Source organism: Capsicum annuum, chromosome 8 (genome assembly GCF_002878395.1).
Source record: "Capsicum annuum cultivar UCD-10X-F1 chromosome 8, UCD10Xv1.1, whole genome shotgun sequence".
NCBI classification, from domain to species: domain Eukaryota; kingdom Viridiplantae; phylum Streptophyta; class Magnoliopsida; order Solanales; family Solanaceae; genus Capsicum; species Capsicum annuum.
The window spans coordinates 90,104,303-90,125,794 of NC_061118.1; the positions used below are offsets into that span (position 1 = coordinate 90,104,303).

General features: G+C 37.5%; 1 protein-coding gene across 3 annotated transcripts in view; it reads left to right on the forward strand.

Moving 5' to 3' along the window:
• Nucleotides 1–983: 983 nt before the first annotated feature.
• LOC107838906 (endoribonuclease YBEY, chloroplastic) overlaps nt 984–21,492 on the forward strand; it is a 42,584-nt gene continuing 22,075 nt past the window's right edge. For all 3 annotated transcript variants that reach the window (XM_016682163.2, XM_047395746.1, XM_016682164.2), the window contains exons 1-8: nt 984–1,577; nt 2,611–2,862; nt 2,933–3,028; nt 3,462–3,636; nt 4,021–4,089; nt 4,182–4,282; nt 4,430–4,522; nt 5,944–6,015. In XM_016682163.2, coding sequence (XP_016537649.1) covers nt 1,185–1,577; nt 2,611–2,862; nt 2,933–3,028; nt 3,462–3,636; nt 4,021–4,089; nt 4,182–4,282; nt 4,430–4,522; nt 5,944–6,015 — 1,251 coding nt within the window. In that variant the 5' untranslated portion in view covers nt 984–1,184. The remainder of the gene's footprint in view (nt 1,578–2,610; nt 2,863–2,932; nt 3,029–3,461; nt 3,637–4,020; nt 4,090–4,181; nt 4,283–4,429; nt 4,523–5,943; nt 6,016–21,492) is intronic.

The following is a 21,492-nucleotide window of genomic DNA, read 5'->3' on the forward strand; positions in this document are numbered from 1 at the left end:
AATTAATTTTTTACAATTGGAACTAATGAGTATTAATATTTTTGATACTTTAAAATCAGTAAAAGTCCAAGAAAAAATAAAAATGATTTCTAATCAATTGATTCTTGATATCTGTGCAGATCATCCAAATGCTTTCTGGAACCGAAAGAAGCATATTATTTCTCTTCCTTATGAAAATGACTTTAGTGAAGAAAAGATTCCTACAAAATCTCGACCCTGTCAAATGAATATAGAGTTAGTGGAATTCTGTAAGACAGAAATTGATAATCTTTTACAAAAGGGTCTTATAAAACCCTCAAAATCTCCTTGGTCTTGTACCGCTTTTTATGTCAATAATGCTGCTGAAAAGGAACGAGGAATACCTCAACTAGTTATAAACTATAAACCTCTGAATAAAGTTTTAAAATGGATTCGATACCCTATACCGAATAAAAAGGACTTACTTTCCAGATTATATGATGCTAATATATTTTCTAAATTTGATTTAAAATCTGGATATTGACAAATTCAAATTGATAAAAATCATACTTATAGAACTGCTTTTAATGTCCCTTTTGGACAGTATGAATGGAATGTCATGTTTAATTATATATAATTTAATTATATTTAACATAATATATAACGTAATATATTCTCACATACACATAAATTATGTTTAATTAACGTATAATATATTCATAAATAAATAAATTTTAAACTTTTTACCGTTCAAAATGGTTGTAAAATATATAAATTATGTTTATTTATATATCTTAATTTCTCTAGAAAATAATAAAAAAATTTAAGAATGAATATTTAAAGTTTAAAAAGAAATATATATATATAAAAAGTTAAATAAGATGGAGGGTATTTTGATAATCAATTAATTTATTTTTAGAAATTATATAATATATGTTACTTTAAATATAACAAACCAAACACCCAATAAAAAATAATTTCAATATAAATAATACCATTATAACTAATTCAGTATAACTTGTTTTCAAATCGAACTGCCTTAGGAATAAGCTTGCAAAGTACACTAGTTGATTATAAAAGTCCAAGCTCATTATCGCGCCGCCGTCTAACCCTCAGTCCATCGCCAACAGATCACTCTCAATCCAATAACAACCACTCAATCTAGCGTTACGCTTAAAGAAAAAAATACATAAATAAATACGAGCACTAACAAATTTCCCACCTGAATGCTTTCTCGTCTTAGCCGGACTCCTCCTAACCCACTCGCCATGGCGGCGCGTGCTCTTCCACGCGCGTTCCATTCCACCGTCGCGTCCGGCGCCATGACTGTCTCCACGAACTCGCGTTTCATTCTTCCTCCGTCACCGTCACCGTCACCTACGGTGTCTCATATTTCCTCTTCGTTAATTATTGGTAGGAAGCTCCATTACGGATTGAATTGCAAAGAGGACAGGAAATGGAGTGTTGCTGGCGGATGGTGTGGCAAAGCGTTTGCTTCTCAGAGAGAGTACAGGAAGTCTCGGAAACTGCAGTTGAAGAAGAGACACAAAGCGAAAGAGTTGGAACTTAGTGTAAAGATTTGCATTGAAGAGCAAATGCCTGATGATCCTGAAATTGTGGTAATATACCTTAGTTTACTTTCAGAAATACGTAAGTTTTGACTTGTGTAACATATCCTTTGCAATGTGTAAAGTTTAAATCTATAGCTGGTTAGAATTATACATGTATTAGTAATAATACTGCAAGTATTAGTTATGCGGGTATTAGTTATGTAGGTATTAGTTATTCCATCTTCTACTTGGCATAAGACAATACACCAATTTCCTTGTGTCTTATACATGTATTACTATACATGAGTAACTTACTAAATAGCTTCCAAACATTCTATAACTTGTTCAAAAATTAATACACGAATAACTTGTTTCCTTACTAGCTACGAAACGACCCCTGTTCAAGTGCAAATGGCAACATGAAGAGCATATGCACCCCAGATGTATGCACAACTATGGGCACTTATTGACCATTTTATGTTCCTCATGCTTATGAACTAGGCATTTCTATGGATAAGTAATTATCACAAAGTTAGTGAAATGAAGGTCGCATTCTAAAACAAAGTGTTGCCACAGAAATGAACTGAATATTATGTCCGTGTGCAGTATTTGAATTTCTTCGGTCTGAAGTCTGAACAATGATGTCTCAGTTATTTTTCTCTGGGAAGAATTTCTTCTTATTGTTTAGAATGTTAGGACTCAAATGGAAAATAATAAGGCTTTGCAAACTGAATTATATAATTCCCATGATTTCATTTGAAAACTAGGATTTTTAAGAGAAGAAAAATAAAAATATAGAGAAGAAAATGCAATGTGAATATGGTCAAAACGAGTTTCACGAGCCAGGGAACAGATATGACCAACAAATAAGTCCTTAGAGGATACTAGCTATTTATTTTACAAAATCTTCAGTATCAAAAATGCCAAAAATCAGTATAATAGGCATATATGCATTTTAAGTACACTAAACCACCTCCTTTTGTGCTAGCTGAAATTTCCAAATAAATATTTCTATCAAGACAAGAAAGTTTTACTTTGCAGCAACTCTGATTTGTAAATTCATTTCGTTCTATTTTATTCATTCCCACTTCTGGCACGGCAGGATATTGCTGAAATGCTTCGTCTTAATGTTCCAATGGCTATGAAGTTTGCATTTGATACTTTGAAAGATTCAGACTATCACACGAGGGATAGAGCAATTAATGACGTTGGGTGCTTTGAAAGTATTGAATTATCAGTATTGCTTTGCAATGATGAGTTCATCCGTGAACTTAATAAGGATTGGAGAGATGAGGATAGCCCTACTGATGTCCTTTCAATGTCTCAACATATACCTGAACTTGAGCTTCCAATTGTAAGAAAATGCTTCCATATGTGCATGTCACTCCTCATGTAACATAGCTGACTAGGTCCTTGTTCAACAGTTAATGTTGGGAGACATTGTGATTTCGGTGGAGACAGCATCAAGACAAGCTGAGGAAAGGGGTCATAGTTTACTGGATGAGATACGCATCTTACTGGTAGGTTTCACATACTTCTGAACAATCTCTGTATGCTGCCTTAAATCCAAGTTGTCTTAGAGTTGATGACCCATTCTTGTGCCTAATTTATGGTGCAATCTGCGGTCATGTCTGAATATCGTCTCCCTGAAAGAAAGGCTGATCCTCACTCTTGGATGTCAATATATCTTCCACGACAAGTACCCTTGATTTTATACTAAGTAATCCATCCATTGGTGTTCATTAAATATGGACATGCGTGGTTTCTTTCACTCTTTTATTTGGTTGTTTGTTTGATATGGAGTTGCTTTCAGGTGGTCATGTGGTTATAGATTTAAAGCCTTTTGGGTTGTCACTGTCCCGAAGTAGGAAGGACGCCAGTAGTTTGAACCAACTGCACTAAAATTTGATGTTATCTTACAAATGAGACAGTTGTTGTTCGTCTCCCCTGCAGGTTCATGGTTTGCTACATCTTTTGGGGTTCGATCATGAGATTAGTGATGAAGCTGAAGCTGAAATGGAGAAAGAAGAGGAGCTCCTTCTAAAAAGTCTTGGGTGGAAGGGAAAAGGATTAATTCAGAGCACATATGATACTGAGGCTGCAGGAAGTCCTCCTTTGGAGAACATTGGTAATGTACCTATTAAGAACTAAAAGATTGTGGCCTTCTATATTTTTTTTTTTGAGAATTGGTAATTTGTATTCTTCGGCATTAAGGAAATGCTGGCCTCCTTCAAAAAGGAATTACAGTCATATGAAAACAGACTACAAGCTTCCTGTTAGCTCTATAATTTGATCTACATCTTCTATACAAAGTTGTTTACACCAGTAAAGATACTAAGCAATTCTATTTTACTTTATGAGTGGAATTGGTTCTATCTTCATAACACCTCCCATTTCTTTCTCTCCATACAGGCCACTAGATACTTGAGGGTATCTATACTAAATTACTCTCTTCTAGTTATGTTATTATTTTTTAATGGGATTGAAGAGTTAATCTTATAACTGTGTAAAGACAGGAAGAAAGAAGGGAGTCTTCGATTTTATAAACCAAAGTTTAGCTACATCTTCTGTGATATGGATGGTAAGGAAACAAGTTTGATGCTTATAATTGGTTCATTTATTCTGTTTCATCTGTTTATTATCTTGTTGTTTTCTTTCCATTGTTGATGTAAGGTACCCTACTGAACAGCAAAAGTCAGATTAGTTCAACAACTGCTGATGCTCTAAGAGAGGCCACTTCGAGGGGTGTAAAAGTGGTCATAGCTACTGGAAAAGTGAGGACAAGCTATTTTCTTTTCCCATATCCTGCAGAGTTTCTCTGATTTCCTTTAGATATATGGTATCCCTTGATGCAATATACTATGTATTTCTCCTGTTTCTTTTCAACTATTATAAGCTTTGTATTATGACTTGGCGAACAGACTCGTCCTGCTGTCATTACTCTGTTCAAGAGTGTAGGTTTAGCTGGAAAAGACGGTATTGTTTCAGAGGTTTCTCCAGGAGTATTTGTGCAGGTTTAACTTATTCCATTTCTATCCCTAGTTAATAGCATTTTTTGTATAATCTTTTGAGCCATTCAGTCTTTACAATTGGATATGGATAATCGTGATCACTTACCAAAGTACATAGAGATTCATTTAAGATCTTCACAACGTCTTGTCTTCCTCCCAAAATTAGGGATTTTTGTTGATTGCAGTTATCCTTCCTTCTCGTATCCTTGTCACATTTGATTTTGACACAATTTAAGTGAAATAGAAGGTTTTTACATGTTATCCAAATTAATAACTATGGGAAGTAAAGTTTTTCTTATCTCTCTCCCCCCCTCCCCCCAAAAAAACCAAAACCAGAAGTGAAAAATCTTCATGTGTTGTAAATAAGCTTGTATGTTGAAGGATAGTTCGGAACAAATGTAACCATTTTGGGACTACAGAAAGGGAAAGTGAAGCAATAAAGGATAGAGGAGTAGCCCATTTGTGAACCATATCTGATGATGTTATTTAGGACAACATAAGTTTAGGAAACAACTGCTTGACAAATTCTTTTCTACAACCCGATATATTCAGTTTATTTCAGCAGCTGTATCACCACACGTTGACATCAAATGGTTTGATGTTAGTGTTGTGAGTAAAATTGGGGAGAGTTGAATGATAATTGATGATTTGGTGATTTCCTTTATAAGAAGTTTATGAAGTTGATTTACATAATCTTATAATCTTTTTCATCTTTCTTCAGAAGACTCTGAAATTTCTTACAACAACATACCCAGTGTATTCCCACATAGTGGGGAAGACTCTGAAATTTCTTAAACAATGTAAATGATTTTTTTAGACGTGTGTGTGTGTGTGATGAACGCCCGAAAGGAATGGAGTGGGAAACACATGGAGGGCGAAATGAGATTTGGTAAACATATTCTCTTTAGCAAAGCTTATTGGAGTTTGGACAGCTCTATGTTATTGAATATCCTTAGGAGATTCTTATGTTTGGTTGTTTTCTTTTAGACAAAAGTGAAATAAACAAGTGTGAAGTAAACAAATACTCCTATCTTGATTAGTTAACTGTATTAATTAGACCTTTGGACTTTATTATATTTAAACATATGGTGGTTTAGAATGGAGATGAAATTCAATTTTTTGAAGAATGTTTGCATTTTAAGTTAAAAGTTGTCCCCATTTAGAATTTTTCGGTTATAAGATATTGAGTTAGTACTGATAAATGAGGAGAAAAGGTACCCTTTTCGGGAAAAAAAATCAGAGAAAAAAAGGAAGGTTCTCAGGAAAAAGAACACATTTTGGAACATCCCAAAATATAAAGTTGGTCATTAGTTTGGGCTAAAAGGAATAATAATTTCATTTGATATAAAATTTAATAGCTTTCAGTTTTCTAATCCCCCCGGGCTATAACTTTCTTATGTTTTCTAAATTATACACAATTTCAGGGCTTGCTCGTTTATGGCACACAAGGCCGGGAAATTTCTCGTAGAAACTTGGATCCAGTTGTGTGTAGAGAGGTATTTTCTTTTGCTTGTGGCCACCTTAGTTCCCTTTCATTGGTTTACAATTTTGTTATTCTTGTTTTTTTGGATCAGGTTTGTATGTAATGCTATTTCAGGGGAAGCAACATCTTATACAACATCTCTTTTTGTCCATTACTCACGTATCATTATTCAATCTCCTTGGTTAAAAAAATAATTGCACTACAAAATATTTTGACCTACTAGGAGTAGCGCTATCAAAATTGGTTTGACCCGTGAGGCCGACCTCACTTGGCCATCAGCCTCAGAGGCCTAACCTGCAAGCCTCATAAGCCAGCCCGCGAATTTAAAGATAATTAATTAATATATTTATTTACCAAATTAAAAATCCAAAATATTTAAACAAGGTAAAATAAAAACTAAAAGATGTGTGAAGTACATTACTAGTAGACAATAGTAATTACTCATTTACTCAATAGTCATTAATTAGTGATATAATACATGACATTAATATATTATAATTATATGATATATCATATTCGTATATACATATTCTTTGCCCTTTGATCTTTCGACTTCTCTTTGCTCATAGGTAGCCAGAAAAACTAGGGCTTTTAAAAGTCATTTCTCTTTCTTTTGTGCACAATTTTCTTAATTCCTCTGTCCAGATCGTTGTTTTAGTCAAAATCTCCCTTCGATTGAATCTCCGACCAGTTGAAGAGAAGTTGTTAAGCTCTAATTGACGCGTTAGGTAATTTTTAGCACTTTAGAATTTTAGTTTTGTAGTTTTGTAACTGGGCAAAACTTTGGTGCAGATAAGATTTGTAATTTTTTTGAATTATTATAATTCAGTCGTATAGAAGTTTGTTGGCCATCTTTTTGACTAGCTAGTTGTTTATTATTCTTTATTTTGTTGATATTAACTATTATTGTAACTCGGTCACCCGTCAATCGCCTCTGAGCGTCAATAGTGCCTTATCCTTATCCAAATGGCTAAATTCAACTCTTTACTGCAAGAGAGATTTTCAAATCTCTTGAAAGCTGCAAATACATTTTGAAATCAGCGAAGGAAGCTCAGTCATGCCTTCAAATCTCAATACTAACTTGCCTTTGGCTGAGTTTAGATGTTAAAATCAAATCCGAGGGTTATGTTTTTTGACTTGCTCCATATTCATCTTATCTTCTATCTATTCAGATAAGTGACCTCTTATTTTTTTTAAGTTCGAGAACTTAATTTTTCAAGTCGGCATAGGGAGGAATGAGAAGTTAAGAATGAAGTTGTTCATTCGAAACTCGTCAGGCGAAACTTTGACTTGGTACACTCTCCATTACCCCGTAAATGGCTTGATTGGCAAGAGATGGCTGAAGATTTCACGAGTCGCTTCAGGTTTAATACTGAAATTACCCCGGACAGGTTCTTATTGGCCAACATACAGAAAAAGCCATCAGTCATAGGTATGTGCTGCATTGTTGGGTGAATGGGAACTGTGATGTTTTGAGTAGGTAATGAAGATCAGGTGCAACCCTAACGGTGGGCGGAGGGACAGTTGGAACTTAGCATAAATGGGAGCATGTGGTGTTTGTTTCAGTGGGTTTGTTAAATTGGCGGGAGTGACAAGAGTGAGTTCAGCATTTGGAATTTGGAACAGTGTGGGGAAAGTAGCAGCCGTAAGCTTAGTCAAGTCCCATACTTGGCGTAGTTCTTCCTTAAAGATCTCGATTTCCTATGACATGTTAGCCATTTGCTCGTCGTTCTGAGTATTTAGCAGTTTTTTGGAACTCTTGGTGTCGTTTACTGGTATCGTTGCAACCTTGTTGGATTCTTCAGTCATTTTTCTTTTGGATCAGAGGTTGTATTGTGATTCAGCCAGTTTGTGAGTTGACACAAATCAACATTCTTTGGGGGGGGGGGTTAATAATGAGTAAAAGAAAAGAAAGAAAAAGGAAAACCATGTTAGTTTTGGAGATGTCGAAAGATGTAACAAATATGTAACACATATATGCCAAATTAGTGACATTCACATGAAAGCGCGTCTTGATATGGATTCTTTTTTGCAGGAGGTGGGCCTACAATGTAAGCATTAATGATTAACTGATCTCAAGTTTTCAGCACGAGATTCAAGACAAGTCTAAACTTCATTAATATCTGAAAGGGGTGGGGGAAACACGATTTACAAATGAAATTTGAATCCAAGCAAAAGTTTTGATTTTGAATTTACATAATAATTGGCCTACCAACATGGGAAACATCAACATAGGTCATGCAAGACCTTTATGGAGAACTAAAAATAGGAGGGAGAAACCTAAGGCCAGGTTGGGTGATCCTCATTGTCGTCATCTAATTCATAATAAGGCCCCACCATCCCTGGTTATCCATATCCCCTTCATTACCGAATTCTATGGGTCCGTACTCGAAGATTGCATCTGGAATGAGTTCACTTCCTTCTGGGTCCATGTGCATTACTCTCTGTCTCTAGGGTCATAGTCATTAGGATTATGTTCTGAATATTCTATCGGATCTTCCCCCATCTCTTCTTTTGGTTCATTTCAACTAAGGGTGTGAGATGGTCAATCGATCTTGGGGTCACCTGCTAGTACATAGCAGTAGATATGGGCATGAGGTGCAAGAGTTCATTCGCCCTTTGGATGTTGACAATCCTTGGAATCCTGCATACTAGGCCTAGCTAAAATTCCTCCCGCCATATACCAGTGTAGTACTCCAGGGCGCACCATGAATCGATCTCTATGCTAAGCTGAGAATGTCCATCTATCCTTCTATCAAGTCTCTGATTTTTTCCACGGGGATTCTTTCTTCATAATATCCTTCAGCTAATGCCATGTTGAACCATAAAGGGACATTCTGCCTCATCTCAAACTGTCGGAGAACCCTCAATGGTGCATAGGGTTGGATTTCTTTTAGCCCGATCAACTCAAGAAAATAACAATAATTACTTCTCAACATCGCTCGACCGTTGATCCATGGTAACCGCCATTGAATGGGATTTCCAATGAGGTTAGTTGGGAAAATTCGCTACTCTTTTTCATTGTTCGGGATATCCCACATGTTCATCCTTAGTTCATGACTTCAGATTTTGTTGCGTATAACCCCTCTGATATCATTATCCGCATTCTTTTTGTAAAAGTGCTCCAATGCCCATACTTCTAGCATCAAAATACATTCTCTGAAAAAGTTATTTCATCTAGAGAATGTGGATAATGATCAGAAGATTTCTGCTAAGACCATCGGCATAATTGTTACTTTGACTGGTTCTCTAACATTTAAAGAACCACCGGGAGCAGATTGATTTTGATACGATTTCCTCTTATTGGGAAGATCATGATCCCCAAAAAGGCTACTACAAAAGCTACTCGGTGTTTTTCCAATCAATCCTGGAAAAGAAGAAATCTTCCTGAAATTGATTATAACTTTCTCTCCATCTCTAAAAAAGATATTTCAACTCGACCCATCCTTCCTCGAAGTTTCGCAAATTTGCACCAATTCTTAATCCCTAAAGAGCGGAGAAAACCACTTCCTGATGTAGTACGCAAGGCCAAAGGTGCCCGCCCGACACCAATGGTAAGTTAGCGATTTGCCTCATTCCTCTAATGTGGGCATGATTTCAAAGTCCGAGAACCTACAAGTTGCTGTGGTTGGTTCCCAAAACTCAATTATTAGCCGAATGAATTGTTTGTTTACCCTCGGCTCTGGCAGATTGGGGAAGGATCCTAATGGGACAGGATTTCATCTCCATGAGCTATCCGAACATTTCCCACTAATGCCTTAAGAATTCGGGGAACCTCAGACATCATTTCGATGTTTGGAAGATTTTGATTTATTAGTATATGAGTTAAAGAAAAGAAAGAGTAGGCCTAATTTCCCGAATCTCTTATGGTTTTAATATTTGGATCAATCAATTATTTTTCACACAAAGAAACGTCATTTGGTTTTATAAAGAGCCTTAGACGTGAAGGTGGTTTCCTAAACGCGAGGTCAATGCCAAGGATCGACATGCCTAAGGCTACGCAACATGGCCTATTTTTCCAGAGTAAGAGTATTTTCCTAGATGGTTAAGAGTGAGACTGAATAACTACTAGAAGGTGCGTAGTAATTTGAACGCACCAACTTTGAAACTAAAGAATCCAAGGAAGTTTCGAAAGACACTCTTCTCGTGTGTGTTTGTGTACGACCAAAGACTTGAAGGAAGTGCAATGGCAGTATAAGAAAAGCAGTAACAAATAGTGATTTTCAATCAAATAGGGAATGTAAGTTTGGATTTGACTTGCGTACTTTCAAACACAGAAAAAGTGAGCCAAATTGCTGATTTTCCATTGGTCGGACGGACACCTTTGGCCTCGCGTACTACATCAAAAAGTGATTTTCTCCACTTTGTAAGGATAAAAATTAGTCCAGGTTTGCGAAAGGTCGAGGAAGGATGGGTTGGTTGAAATATCTTTTTAAGATTTTCGGCTGGAGAGAAAGTTATAATTAATTTCAGGAAAAATTCTTCTTTTCCAGGGTTGATTAGGGAAGGCATCGGGCAATCGCTTTCGTAATAGCCTTTTTGGGGATCATGATCTTCCCAATAAGAGGAAACTATATCAACATCAATCTACTCCCGATGGTTCTTTATCTAGTCAAAGTAACAATTATGCCGATAGTCTTAGCAGAAATTTTTCGATCATTATCTACGTGCTCTAGAGGATGACTTTTTCAAAGGATGTAATTTGATGCTACAAGTATGGGAGCACTTTTACAGAAGGAATGCGAATAATGGCATGGAGTTGTACACAACAAAATCCGAAATCATGAACTAAGGGTGAACATGTGGGATGTCCTGAACAATGATGAAGAATGGTACATTTTTCTAACCAACCTTAGTGGAAATCTCATTCAATGGCCGCTACCATGCGTTCGCGGTCGAGTGATGTTGAGAAGTAATTACTATTATTTTCTTGAGTTGATCATGGAGCAGTTACAGCTGACTGAGGACATGACCCTGGATAGAAAGTTATGGAGAAAAAGCATTACAGTAGAGGGCTAAGGGTGTGGAGGAGTAGTAGTCAGTAAGTAGGTGGACTTGCTGTCGTTTGTTGGCAAATTTATGTATTTAGCTATTTATTTATGGCTTTAGTTATTGATTTACATATGTATTTCTTTTTTCTTTTCTCTAATTGCGAGTGTCGTACCTATTTTATTTGTGTCATGTTCTACGATTTTGATGTTTCTGTTTCATGTCTTTTGTTTTGAGCCGGGGGTTTATCGAAAATAGCCTCTCTACCTTCCTAGAGGTAGTGGTATGGACTGCGTACATTCTACCCTCCCCAGACCCCACTATGTGGGAATATACTGGGTTTGTTGTTGTTGTTGTTGATCATGCTAGAACGAATCCAGCCCTCGCACCATTGATGGTTCTCTGACAGTTTGGGATGAGGCAGAATGTCCCTTTATGGTCCAACATGGCATTAACTGAAAGAGATAAGGATCCCTGTGGAAAGAATCAAAGACCTGATAGAAAGGATGGAAGGACATTCTCAGCCTAGGCATGGTAGATCGATTCGTGGTGCACCCCAGAGTACTACACGTGGTATATGGCGGGAGGAATTTTAGTCTGGCCTAGGGGTGTGCATCAGTTGGTTCGATTTTATGTATTATCGGTTTTTAAATATGCTAAATCAATAACCAAACTAATAAGATATTTTTTATTGATTTTCGGTTTATCGATTTTTATTCCTTAACGATTCGATTTTCGATTTAATCGATAAGAAAATATGCATAAAATAGAAATAGTAGCAACTAACAAGAAAAGAAACGAAATCTTAGTTGCAGTGAAAATCTTACATAATGTTTTTTATTTTAAAAGAACCTTCAAGCTTGAATAGGTTTTCGAAAAATTGAATAGGTTTGTAGAAAGGAAAGAGAAATATAGAGTAGGTTTTATAGGGTAGCGTGTAATTTGGAATATTCTTATTAGGTTATCGGTTTATCCAATAACCCAATAAGAAAAAATCATAACCGAATCAATAATCCAATAAAATAAATTTATAAAACCATTAAAAATTGTTAACCCAGTGACCCAATACCAACAAGCCAATAACATTTTTATCGGTTCGGTTTATAGGTCGGTTCGGTTTTTGCACACCTCTAATCTGGCCTAGTTATGCAGGATTCCAAGGATGGTCGACATCTAAAGGGCTTATCAAATCAGGAATGAACTCTTGCACCTCATGCCCATATATACTATTATGTACCAACAGGTGACCCCAAGACTCATTGACCATCTCATACCCTTACCCTTAGTTAACAATGAACCAGAAGAAGATTTAGAACGTGATCCTAATGATTATGACCCTAGGGACGAGGTAGTAATGCACATGGACCCAGAAGGAAGTGATACAATCCAAATTGGCATCAATGCCTTTGAGCATATAATTCGAGGCCGACATAAGGGATTTCAAGCCATAACCATCTCGAGGATGCTAAGACATGTTTGGAGTACCCTTGTTAAGCTCCCACGAGAACCATATCACGTGTGAATGATAGCTTGGAATTGAGAGAAGCTATATTTGAAGATGTCATCCAAAGGAGCGTTGAGCAACACCTCATTTGGATGATAGCGTGGGCCTCGAGAGAGTATGGGCGCCCTTTGCATTGTTTGGACTTTTAGGTCACTTTTGGGCCCAATAGCTTTTAGGATCACTTTTGGGCCCATTGTGTAATAAATAGCCCATGGCTATAAATAGCTAGTTTTCCTTCATTTTGTAGAGAGCTGATGAATGATGAATTGAGTTACACTTGCGAGTGTTTATGTTAAGCTTGTTGGGAGCTTATTGGTTGTTTAGAAACGTGGGTGCTCGGGAATCCGTTCCCGTTTGTGTCCTCGTAAGAGGTTGGTGTTGTCGGTGATTGATAGGAATGTCTAGGGTTAAGTATACCTTTGGTTGTTCTCTCGTTATCGACTTATGTCAATTTATCTATCTTTTACTTTATTATCTTGTTTTTCTTTGTTTGTCATTGTTTTCGTATTGTTCTTGTTTTCGTATTTTACGTCTCGTATGATTTGGTATTAGAGCTGAGCTTGACTTTGTTCCCACGAAGTCAATCTTGGGTCTCATTGTGTTGAAAAATCGAAAAACCACAAAAATATTTTACTCCCGTTTTACCCCTAGGTCAATTTTTTGAGTTTTTGATTCTTGTGTTTTCTTGTGTTTTTGGTGTTAATTCTTATTCTCTACTACTATTTGAGTCGAAATCCAAAATTGAGCTTAATCCGAGGTGATTAAGGCCTTATTTGTTTGCACTTAATGAAGGTCTGAATCTGAATGGTTCAGACTTCAGACCATTAAGTGCATTTGTTTTTTATTAAGGTTTTAGCTCTTAATAGGTCCGAATAGGTTTTAATCATTCAGATCTAGAACCAGGTCTTAATAAGTTTGAAGAGATATTCTGGTGTTGGATAATATTCACCACTCTATTCATAATTAGCAGTCATTACCACTAACCATCTCTGCCACCGCCATCATTGTCAACCCCCACCCACCACCAATAACCACCTTCGCCATCACAACCACCATTAACAACAAATATCGCTACCAACCACTATTGTCAACTGCTACCACACCTACTACATTTATTATTTTAATTATATTCACCGCCGTCAACAGCACCACAATCATCAACCACTACCGGCCAATTCCTACTACCGATCAACTTATCTATCACAACTAGCACCACCACTAACTACAACTAATACATCACAACCTCCACACATTCTTCGGCCGCCACCACCATTGTCTCTAGTAATGCCACCTCTACCACCACTTCAATCACTACCATTGCTACAATTTATCTCTACTAACAACCATCTCCACCATCACAACAAACAACATCTCCAACTAGCACCAACACATCGACAATCGTTTCGTATTCATGTCTCAGCCAACACAATCAACATCTCAAACTACTAACATCAAGCAACGTCACATCACAACCACCATCACCACGATCAATCGTTACCATCATACCAATCACTATATTACCAAACATCATAACTATCACCACCAACATTATTAATCACTAACATCAATCATTGTCACCACAACCACCGTTATAAACCATCTCCACTATCATTAACAAACAGAAATGTTTTTTCTCAATCAAATTATAATTTTGTTGTATTAAATTACATACTTTTTTAATATATAATTAATTTTTTATTTTATTATATATACAAATAAAATATTTTTGCACATTCAGATGTTGAAAAACAAATAGTCTTAATCATTCAGTTTTCAGATCTAGAGATAACATCGTAATCATTCAGATGTGCATTCAGATTCAGACGTCTGTATGTTAAAAAAAACAAATGCAACCTAAGTAACCTACCATAGTTGGAGCTTGAGTTTGAAGAAATTTTGAGGTGGGATCTTAATTTTGATTGGTTTTGTGGAGAATTTTGAGCTTAAATCATGTGGATTGTGTTCGGGAGGTTGAAGTGAGCTTGGATTTTGAATTTCATCGAATTTCGAGGTCAATTGCTTGAGGGTCAATTTTTGAATGTTCTTGGCGTTCTTCATGTTCTTCCTATATGGTTGAAGAAGAAAATTAAAAAATGTGTGTTTGATCCAAAAAGGAGGTGAGAGAAGGTGTTGTACTTGTTTATTCCAAAGAATATTTCATTCTTCCAAAGAGAAAATAATCAAAAGTCATCAAAAGGGAATATTCAAAGGAAGAAGACAAATGAGAGTACAAAGGAGGGGACCACAAGAAATTCAAAGCTTCTTGAGCTTGAAAATTCAATTGAAGAGCCCCTAACTCTTGAATTTTCGTCCATAGCAACCCCAATAACTCCAATTCAAGTTCCCAAATACATATCAACACTTCTCCAACATCAATTAAAGCTCTTAAACACATCTCAACACCTTAATTGCTCTGTTGCTCAAGGTTTGAATTTTAGTTTCATTTTCTTTGTTCTTAAACGTCATTCTTGATTCGTTCTTCTTGGTGTCTTAATTTCTTGTGTCTTTTCCTTTTTTTATCTTTTGTTTTCTTAGTTTAACTCTTGAATTCAAGTCTTTGTACGTTATATTTCTTGTTCGTTTTGTCGTTTTGATTTGTTTCTTTCTTATTTTGATTCTTGAATTCAAGTTCTTATTTCTTCGTTGAGTCGTTCATTACCATGGCCCCGGTAGTTGAGGTTTAACCTATCCTAAGCCGGGCCTAATTTGATACTCATTGGGAAGCCCTCATGGATTTGCGGCAAGATATAACAAGCATGAATGAGAAGTTGACCAAAGTGGAATGGAAAATGATGAATCTAGACGGAAGAATGGTGAGTGTGGAAGGAAACCATAATTCTTCAAATCCTACTACTCCAACCCCACGACATGTATCCCGACCACTATAATTCCACCAACAAACACCCCAAACCTTTCCCAAGCTCCCCAAAATCAAGTGTCAGACTGCCCCGAGCACCAAAGGCCACTCCTAATCCAATGTGACAAAGACAATTCAAACATTGAGCCTTTGTCATTGACTAACCTTTTGCCTAGTATCATTTCTCCTCTTGTGCAGGATCATGAAACATCTTCTTCAAAGGAGAAGACAAGGAGAGTGCCTCACAAACATATGCTTGAAGATCGCACGGAGTTCTTATCAAAGGTTTCCAAACTTGAGAAGTATGATGGAACGTCATCAAAAAATTTGGATTCGAGGTCGAATCCTCTTCAAGAAGGGGAGGATGATACAATCCGAATTAGCATCAACGTCTTTGAGCATATAATTCGAGGCCAACACAAGGGATTTCAAGCCATGACCATCTCGAGGATGCTAAGACATGTTTGGAGTACCCTTGTTAAGCTCCCACGAGAACCATATCACGTGTGGATGATAGCTTGGAATGCGGGAGAAGCTATACTTGAAGATGTCATCCAAAGGAGCGTTGAACAACACCACATTTGGATGATAGCGTGGGCCTCGAGAGAGTATGGGCGCCCTTTGCATTGTTTGGGCTCTTGAGTCACTTTTGGGCTCAATAGATTTTAGGGTCACTTTTGGGCCCATTGTGTAATAAATAGCCCATGGCTATAAATAGCTAATTTTCCTTCATTTTGTAGAGAGTTTCATTTTGTAGAGAGTTGATGAATGATGAATTGAGTTACACTTGCAAGTGTTTATGTTAAGCTTGTTGGGAGCTTATTGGTTGTTTAGAAACGTGGGTGCTCAGGAATCCGTTCCCGTTTGTGTCCTCGTAAGAGGTTGGTGTTGTCGGTGATTGATAGGAAGGTCTAGGGTCTAGTATATCTTTGGTTGTCCTCTCGTTATCGACTTGTGTCAATAGTTCCTTTTCCATCGATTGCGGAGAAGGAACCATCAGCTATCTTGATTTTATTATTCCCTGCACAAGGAGTATAAGTAGAGAAAGCACGGGAATTTCCAGTCATGTGATCAGTAGCTCCTGAATCTATGATCCAAGAATCATTTTAGTTGGAGTTGGCACTAAGAAAAGCAGATGGTACGATACCTGTTTCAGCAAAAGAATAAGAAGAAGGATTAGAAGGATTTGGTGCACTTGCACGGAACTGGGGAGATTGAAGGAGTTTGTGCAAAATCTCTAGTTGTTCCTTTGTAAATAGAGACGAATCTGGAGGAGGTTGCTGCTCTGCACAAAATGAGTTGTTTGGAGGGCTTGACCATGTTGATATTGGAAGCCGCGATTATCAACTCTCTTCTGCTTCCCGTTCGGTGTTTCCCATGAATCTTCCAACATGTTTACGGGTGTGCTAGTGTCTTTTGCAATGATCGCACCATGGCCTTTTCTTTCTGTTATCTTCATTTTTCACTGTCACAAGAGCTGAAGAGTCTATAGTTCAACATTTAAATCAAGTTTTAACATAACTTTCCTCCTAGTTTCTTCTCTCCTTACTTCAGAAAAGGTTTCACGAAGTGAGGGAAGATGATTTTTTCCTAGGATTCGTGACCTAACCTCATCAAACTCCCGATTTAATCCTGCTGAAAAAAGGTAAACTCTCTCATTTTCTTCCCCCTTTTTTTGCTTTCACACTATCCACAGAACACTCCCATTCATCATTATAACATTGGTCTAACTCCTGCCACAAAGACACCATTTCGTTATAATAAGTAGTGACTTCTTTGTCACCCTGCTTAGCCTGCCATGGTTTAATTTTCAACTCAAATATTTGAGAAGCATTTTCTACATCAGAATATGTCTCGCACGACTTTCCACACATCCTTAGCAGTAGGTAAAAAAAAAAAAAGGTTTACCTATGAGTGGTTCCATGGAATTTATTAACTAGGCAATCAAGAGTGAATTCTCTGATCTCCAGGTGGTCGTCTTTGGGTCTCTGACTTCCGGCTTTTTCGTCTCTCCGGTCAGATGTCCCAACTTTCCACGACTATCAATTGCAAGCTTTATGGACTGTGCCCATCCCAGGTAGTTCTTCCTGTTTAATCGATGAGAAGTTAACTGGAAGGACATGTGAGAAACATTGCCTCCTTGAGTCATCATATTTTCTCTAGGAACTTCTAGAGAAGAACTTTTGTCTTCTTTTGATGTTCCAGAAAGATGATCTCCTTGGAAAGCTGTTTTTTCCATGTGATACTAGGGGAAAACGTCCCGCTCTGATACCATGACAGTTAAGATACTGCAAAAGTGTATATTTTATTCATAGAATTGTACAGTATTTACAAGAGAAAAGTAAGATCATAATGAACTAATCAATCCCTGATTCTTGAGAAATTCTTGAATCAATGGATTTCCCCTAATCTATTTCCTAAAATAAAAAATAATATATTTTCCTAAGATACATGCTATCCCATATTTACATGAGCTGATTACAGTCAATCTGTTAGCTGATTTGTGGAGCAGATTTGATTAAAATCTGTCATTGTGGAGCAGATTCTGCCTGCCAGCTCATTCGACAGATGGATTCACGTATGACATTCCGATATGGGTCGAGAGGAAAACTAGAGTGGAAATCTCGCCGGAACTCACCAGGAATTCAACCGGAGAAGAAGATAATTTGAATTTTCAGACCATACTTTTGCCCAGCAGGTAAAACAACATAACCTCGGTAATCAAGGACAAAGATATGGTTGACAGAGATCACGTGGGCAGATCAAGAGGGATAGCTGGGAGGGGTGACTTGGCGAAGTCACGTGACACGCACGCTGTAAACTTCGATGCGAAGTCACGTGACGCGGATGCTGGAAGCTTTAATGAGTGTTTAGTTCGGACAAGAACAAATATCCCATGTTGGGTTTTGCTGAGGACAAACAAATTGGGCCAGACCTAGCAGCCCAAGTCATATTTAATGAAATAGGAGGTTTGGGTACGTCATATATTAACCGTGACAGGTTCTATGAAGACTTGTGTAGCCTTGATAAACAGAACACAGTGCAAACTGACATGCAAAGCGGCGATACTGTGACAATGGCAATAACAGTTGGAGAGGGTGAGGGGGGATCTAGAAAAATGATGGTGGAGATAAATAATCAAGTCTAGCAGAGAAAGACAAAGTATCTGAAGAAGGGCAAATGGAACTGGCAGTTCAAGACTCAGATGGTGCAATTGAGAATTGGGAGGTTCAAGATGCCGAACACTTAATCATCCAATCTCAATTAGCATTACAGGAGAAAGAGAAAGAAACATCTCTATGGGTACAACAAAGTATGATGAAAATTGGGAAGCTGTTGGGGCCAGATTATCAGGGGCATGAAGATGATGAAAATTGGGAAGCTGTCGGGGGCAGATTTTCAGGGGCATGAAGAAGAAGCCCCGGAACTACTACTACAGGTGGATAACAGCAGAGCAGCAAGAAGAATGGAATCTGAAGTTAGTTGTAAGAAGACAAGATGCAAAGGGTCGTAGGAGCTTAAAAGCTTGGTAGATTTTGATGTTAAATTCAAAAGTGGGGGAAACAGGGGTAATGCAGTTCAAACTAATCTCATGGAATGTTAGGGGATTAAATTGTAGAGATAAAAGAAGATTAATTAAGAGTATGGTTTTAAACTGGAATGCAGATATATATTGCTTTCAAGAAACAAAACTGGAGGGGGAAATCACAGAAATGGTAAAGCAATTATGGGGAGTTAGGTGGGTAAGATTTGCATGCTTGTTGGAGGCTTGTAGAACGGGGGGGATTCTTTTAATGTAGGACAACAGAGTGTGGAAAGGAGAGGTGCTGGAGACTGGAATGTATACAATTTCTGTCAAATGTGAAGCTCAACTTCAAAGCTTTTCATGTTACATTACTGGGGTACATGCACCCAATTGCTACATTTAAAGGAGGTTAGTGCGGGAGGAAATTGGAGCTATTAGAAATCTAATTGAAGGGCCGTGGGCTATATGTGGGGATTTCAATGTTTGCAGGTTCATCTCTGAAGAGAAATTGTACCAGAACAAAAGGGATGAAGGAATTTTCTGATTCCATTGAAGTTTTGTGTCTAATTTTTCTTCAAATGGAAGATGCAACATACACATGGTATAAAGGAGATAATCATGAAGCAGCAACCAAAATTGACAGAATCCTGATTTAAGAAGAATGGGATGAAAGTTTCAATTACTTGTAACAGATCCCATTGCAGAGAATCATTTCAGATCATATTCCTATTGCTTTACATGGAGGTACTTGGAACAGGAATAAAAATTACTTTAAATTTGAAAACTGGTGGCTTGATACTGAAGGCTTCATAGATAAAGTTAGAGAACGGTGGAACAATTTCAAATTTGAGGGGAGACCTGATTTTATTTTGGCTTGCAAAATGAAAGTTTTAAACATAAACTCAAGGAGTGGAGTAGAAGTGCACAAGGGAATCTGGGTCACAGAGAAATGTTTTGCTGGAGAAAATGATAGAATTTGAATGTCTAATGAAAGATAGGATGCTCACAGAAGATGAGCTTGCCAGAAAGGGTATACTACTTCAGTATGAAGAATTACTCAAAAGAAGTATCTTGGAAACAATGATCAAGAGCTCTTTGGCAAATGAAGGGGACAGGAACACTAAATTCTTCCACAGAGTTGCAAATGCTCACAAGAGGTATAATCACATTGACCAATTGAATATTCAGGATGAGCTTACTCAGAATGCTAGCAGAATGAGGAGATAGTGGATTATTAGTAGAAGCTATACACAGAGACATCACAGAGGAGACCTACTACCAATTTTCCTAACTGCCCTATACTCTCGCTAGAGGAGAAAGAGAGCTTACAGGGTAGATTTTAGAAAGAGAAAGTGTTGAGGTGTTTACAGTTGTGTGTAGTGGATAAAGCACTTAGGCCAGATAGTTTTACTACTGGATTCTTTGTAAAATGCTAGGAGATGGTAAAGCAAGACATCACGAAGACTTTTCAAAGTTTCTATGTTCAAGAAATGTTTGAGAAAAGCTTCACTGCAACTTGCATTACCCTGATACCAAAGAAGAGCCTCTGAGTGGAGAGATTTTAGACCAAAATCAGTCTGATTGGAAACATGTATAAAATTTCCTCCAAGGTGCTTACAGAAAGATTGAAAGGGGTAATGGAAAAGCTGGTAGACTCTCAACAAATGGCATTTCTCAAGGGTCGACAAATCATGGATGTAGTCTTAGTTGCTTATGAAGTTGTGGGATCAAGAGTCGGTCAGGAAAAAACATGGATTCTCTCTAAATTAGACATAGAAAGGGCCTATGATCATGTGAATTGGGGCTATCTTTTGGGAATTTTGGAGATGATGGGTTTTGGGCAAAAGTGGATACACTGGATAAAATACTGTATTTCAACAAGGGGATTCCCTCTCCCCTTTACTATCCTTGCTAGCAATGGAGGGTTTAAACAACATGGTTAAGACTGCTAATACAAATGGTTGGATTAGAGGATTTGATATGGCTAAAGTAGGCAGAGAAAGCCTAGAAGTGACTCATCCGCAGATGATACACTCATCTTCTGTGGGGCCGATGAAGATCAACTCAAGTATTTGAGGATGATCTTGGTTTTGTTTGAAGGGGGTTTCTGGGCTACATATTAACGGGAGAAAGAGTTTCCTATATTCGATAAATGATGTAGCTAACATGTGGAACATTTAGAGCTGCAACACTATAAGGGTATCAAGTTGTTGAGTCATACTATGAAGGTTTAGGAAAGGGTGGTAGAGTTGAGGTTGAGGAAGATCGTGACTATTTTTGAGAATCAGTTCAGTTTCATGCTAGGTCGCTCGACTATCGAGGCCATTTACCTCGTGAGGAGATTAGTGGAGCAGTATAGGGAGAGGAAGGACTTGTAAATTGTATTCATCAATCTTAAGAAACGTACGACAAAGTCCCTAGGGAGGTTTTGTGGAGGTGTTTGGAGACTATAGCTGTGGCCGTGGTGTACACTAGGTCGATTCAGGACATGTACGATAGAGCGAAGACACGTGTGAGGATGGTGGGAGGAGATTCGGAGCACTTTCCTGTTTTGATAGGATTGCACTAGGGATCGACTCTTAGTCCGTTTTTATTTACCTTGGTGATGGATGTA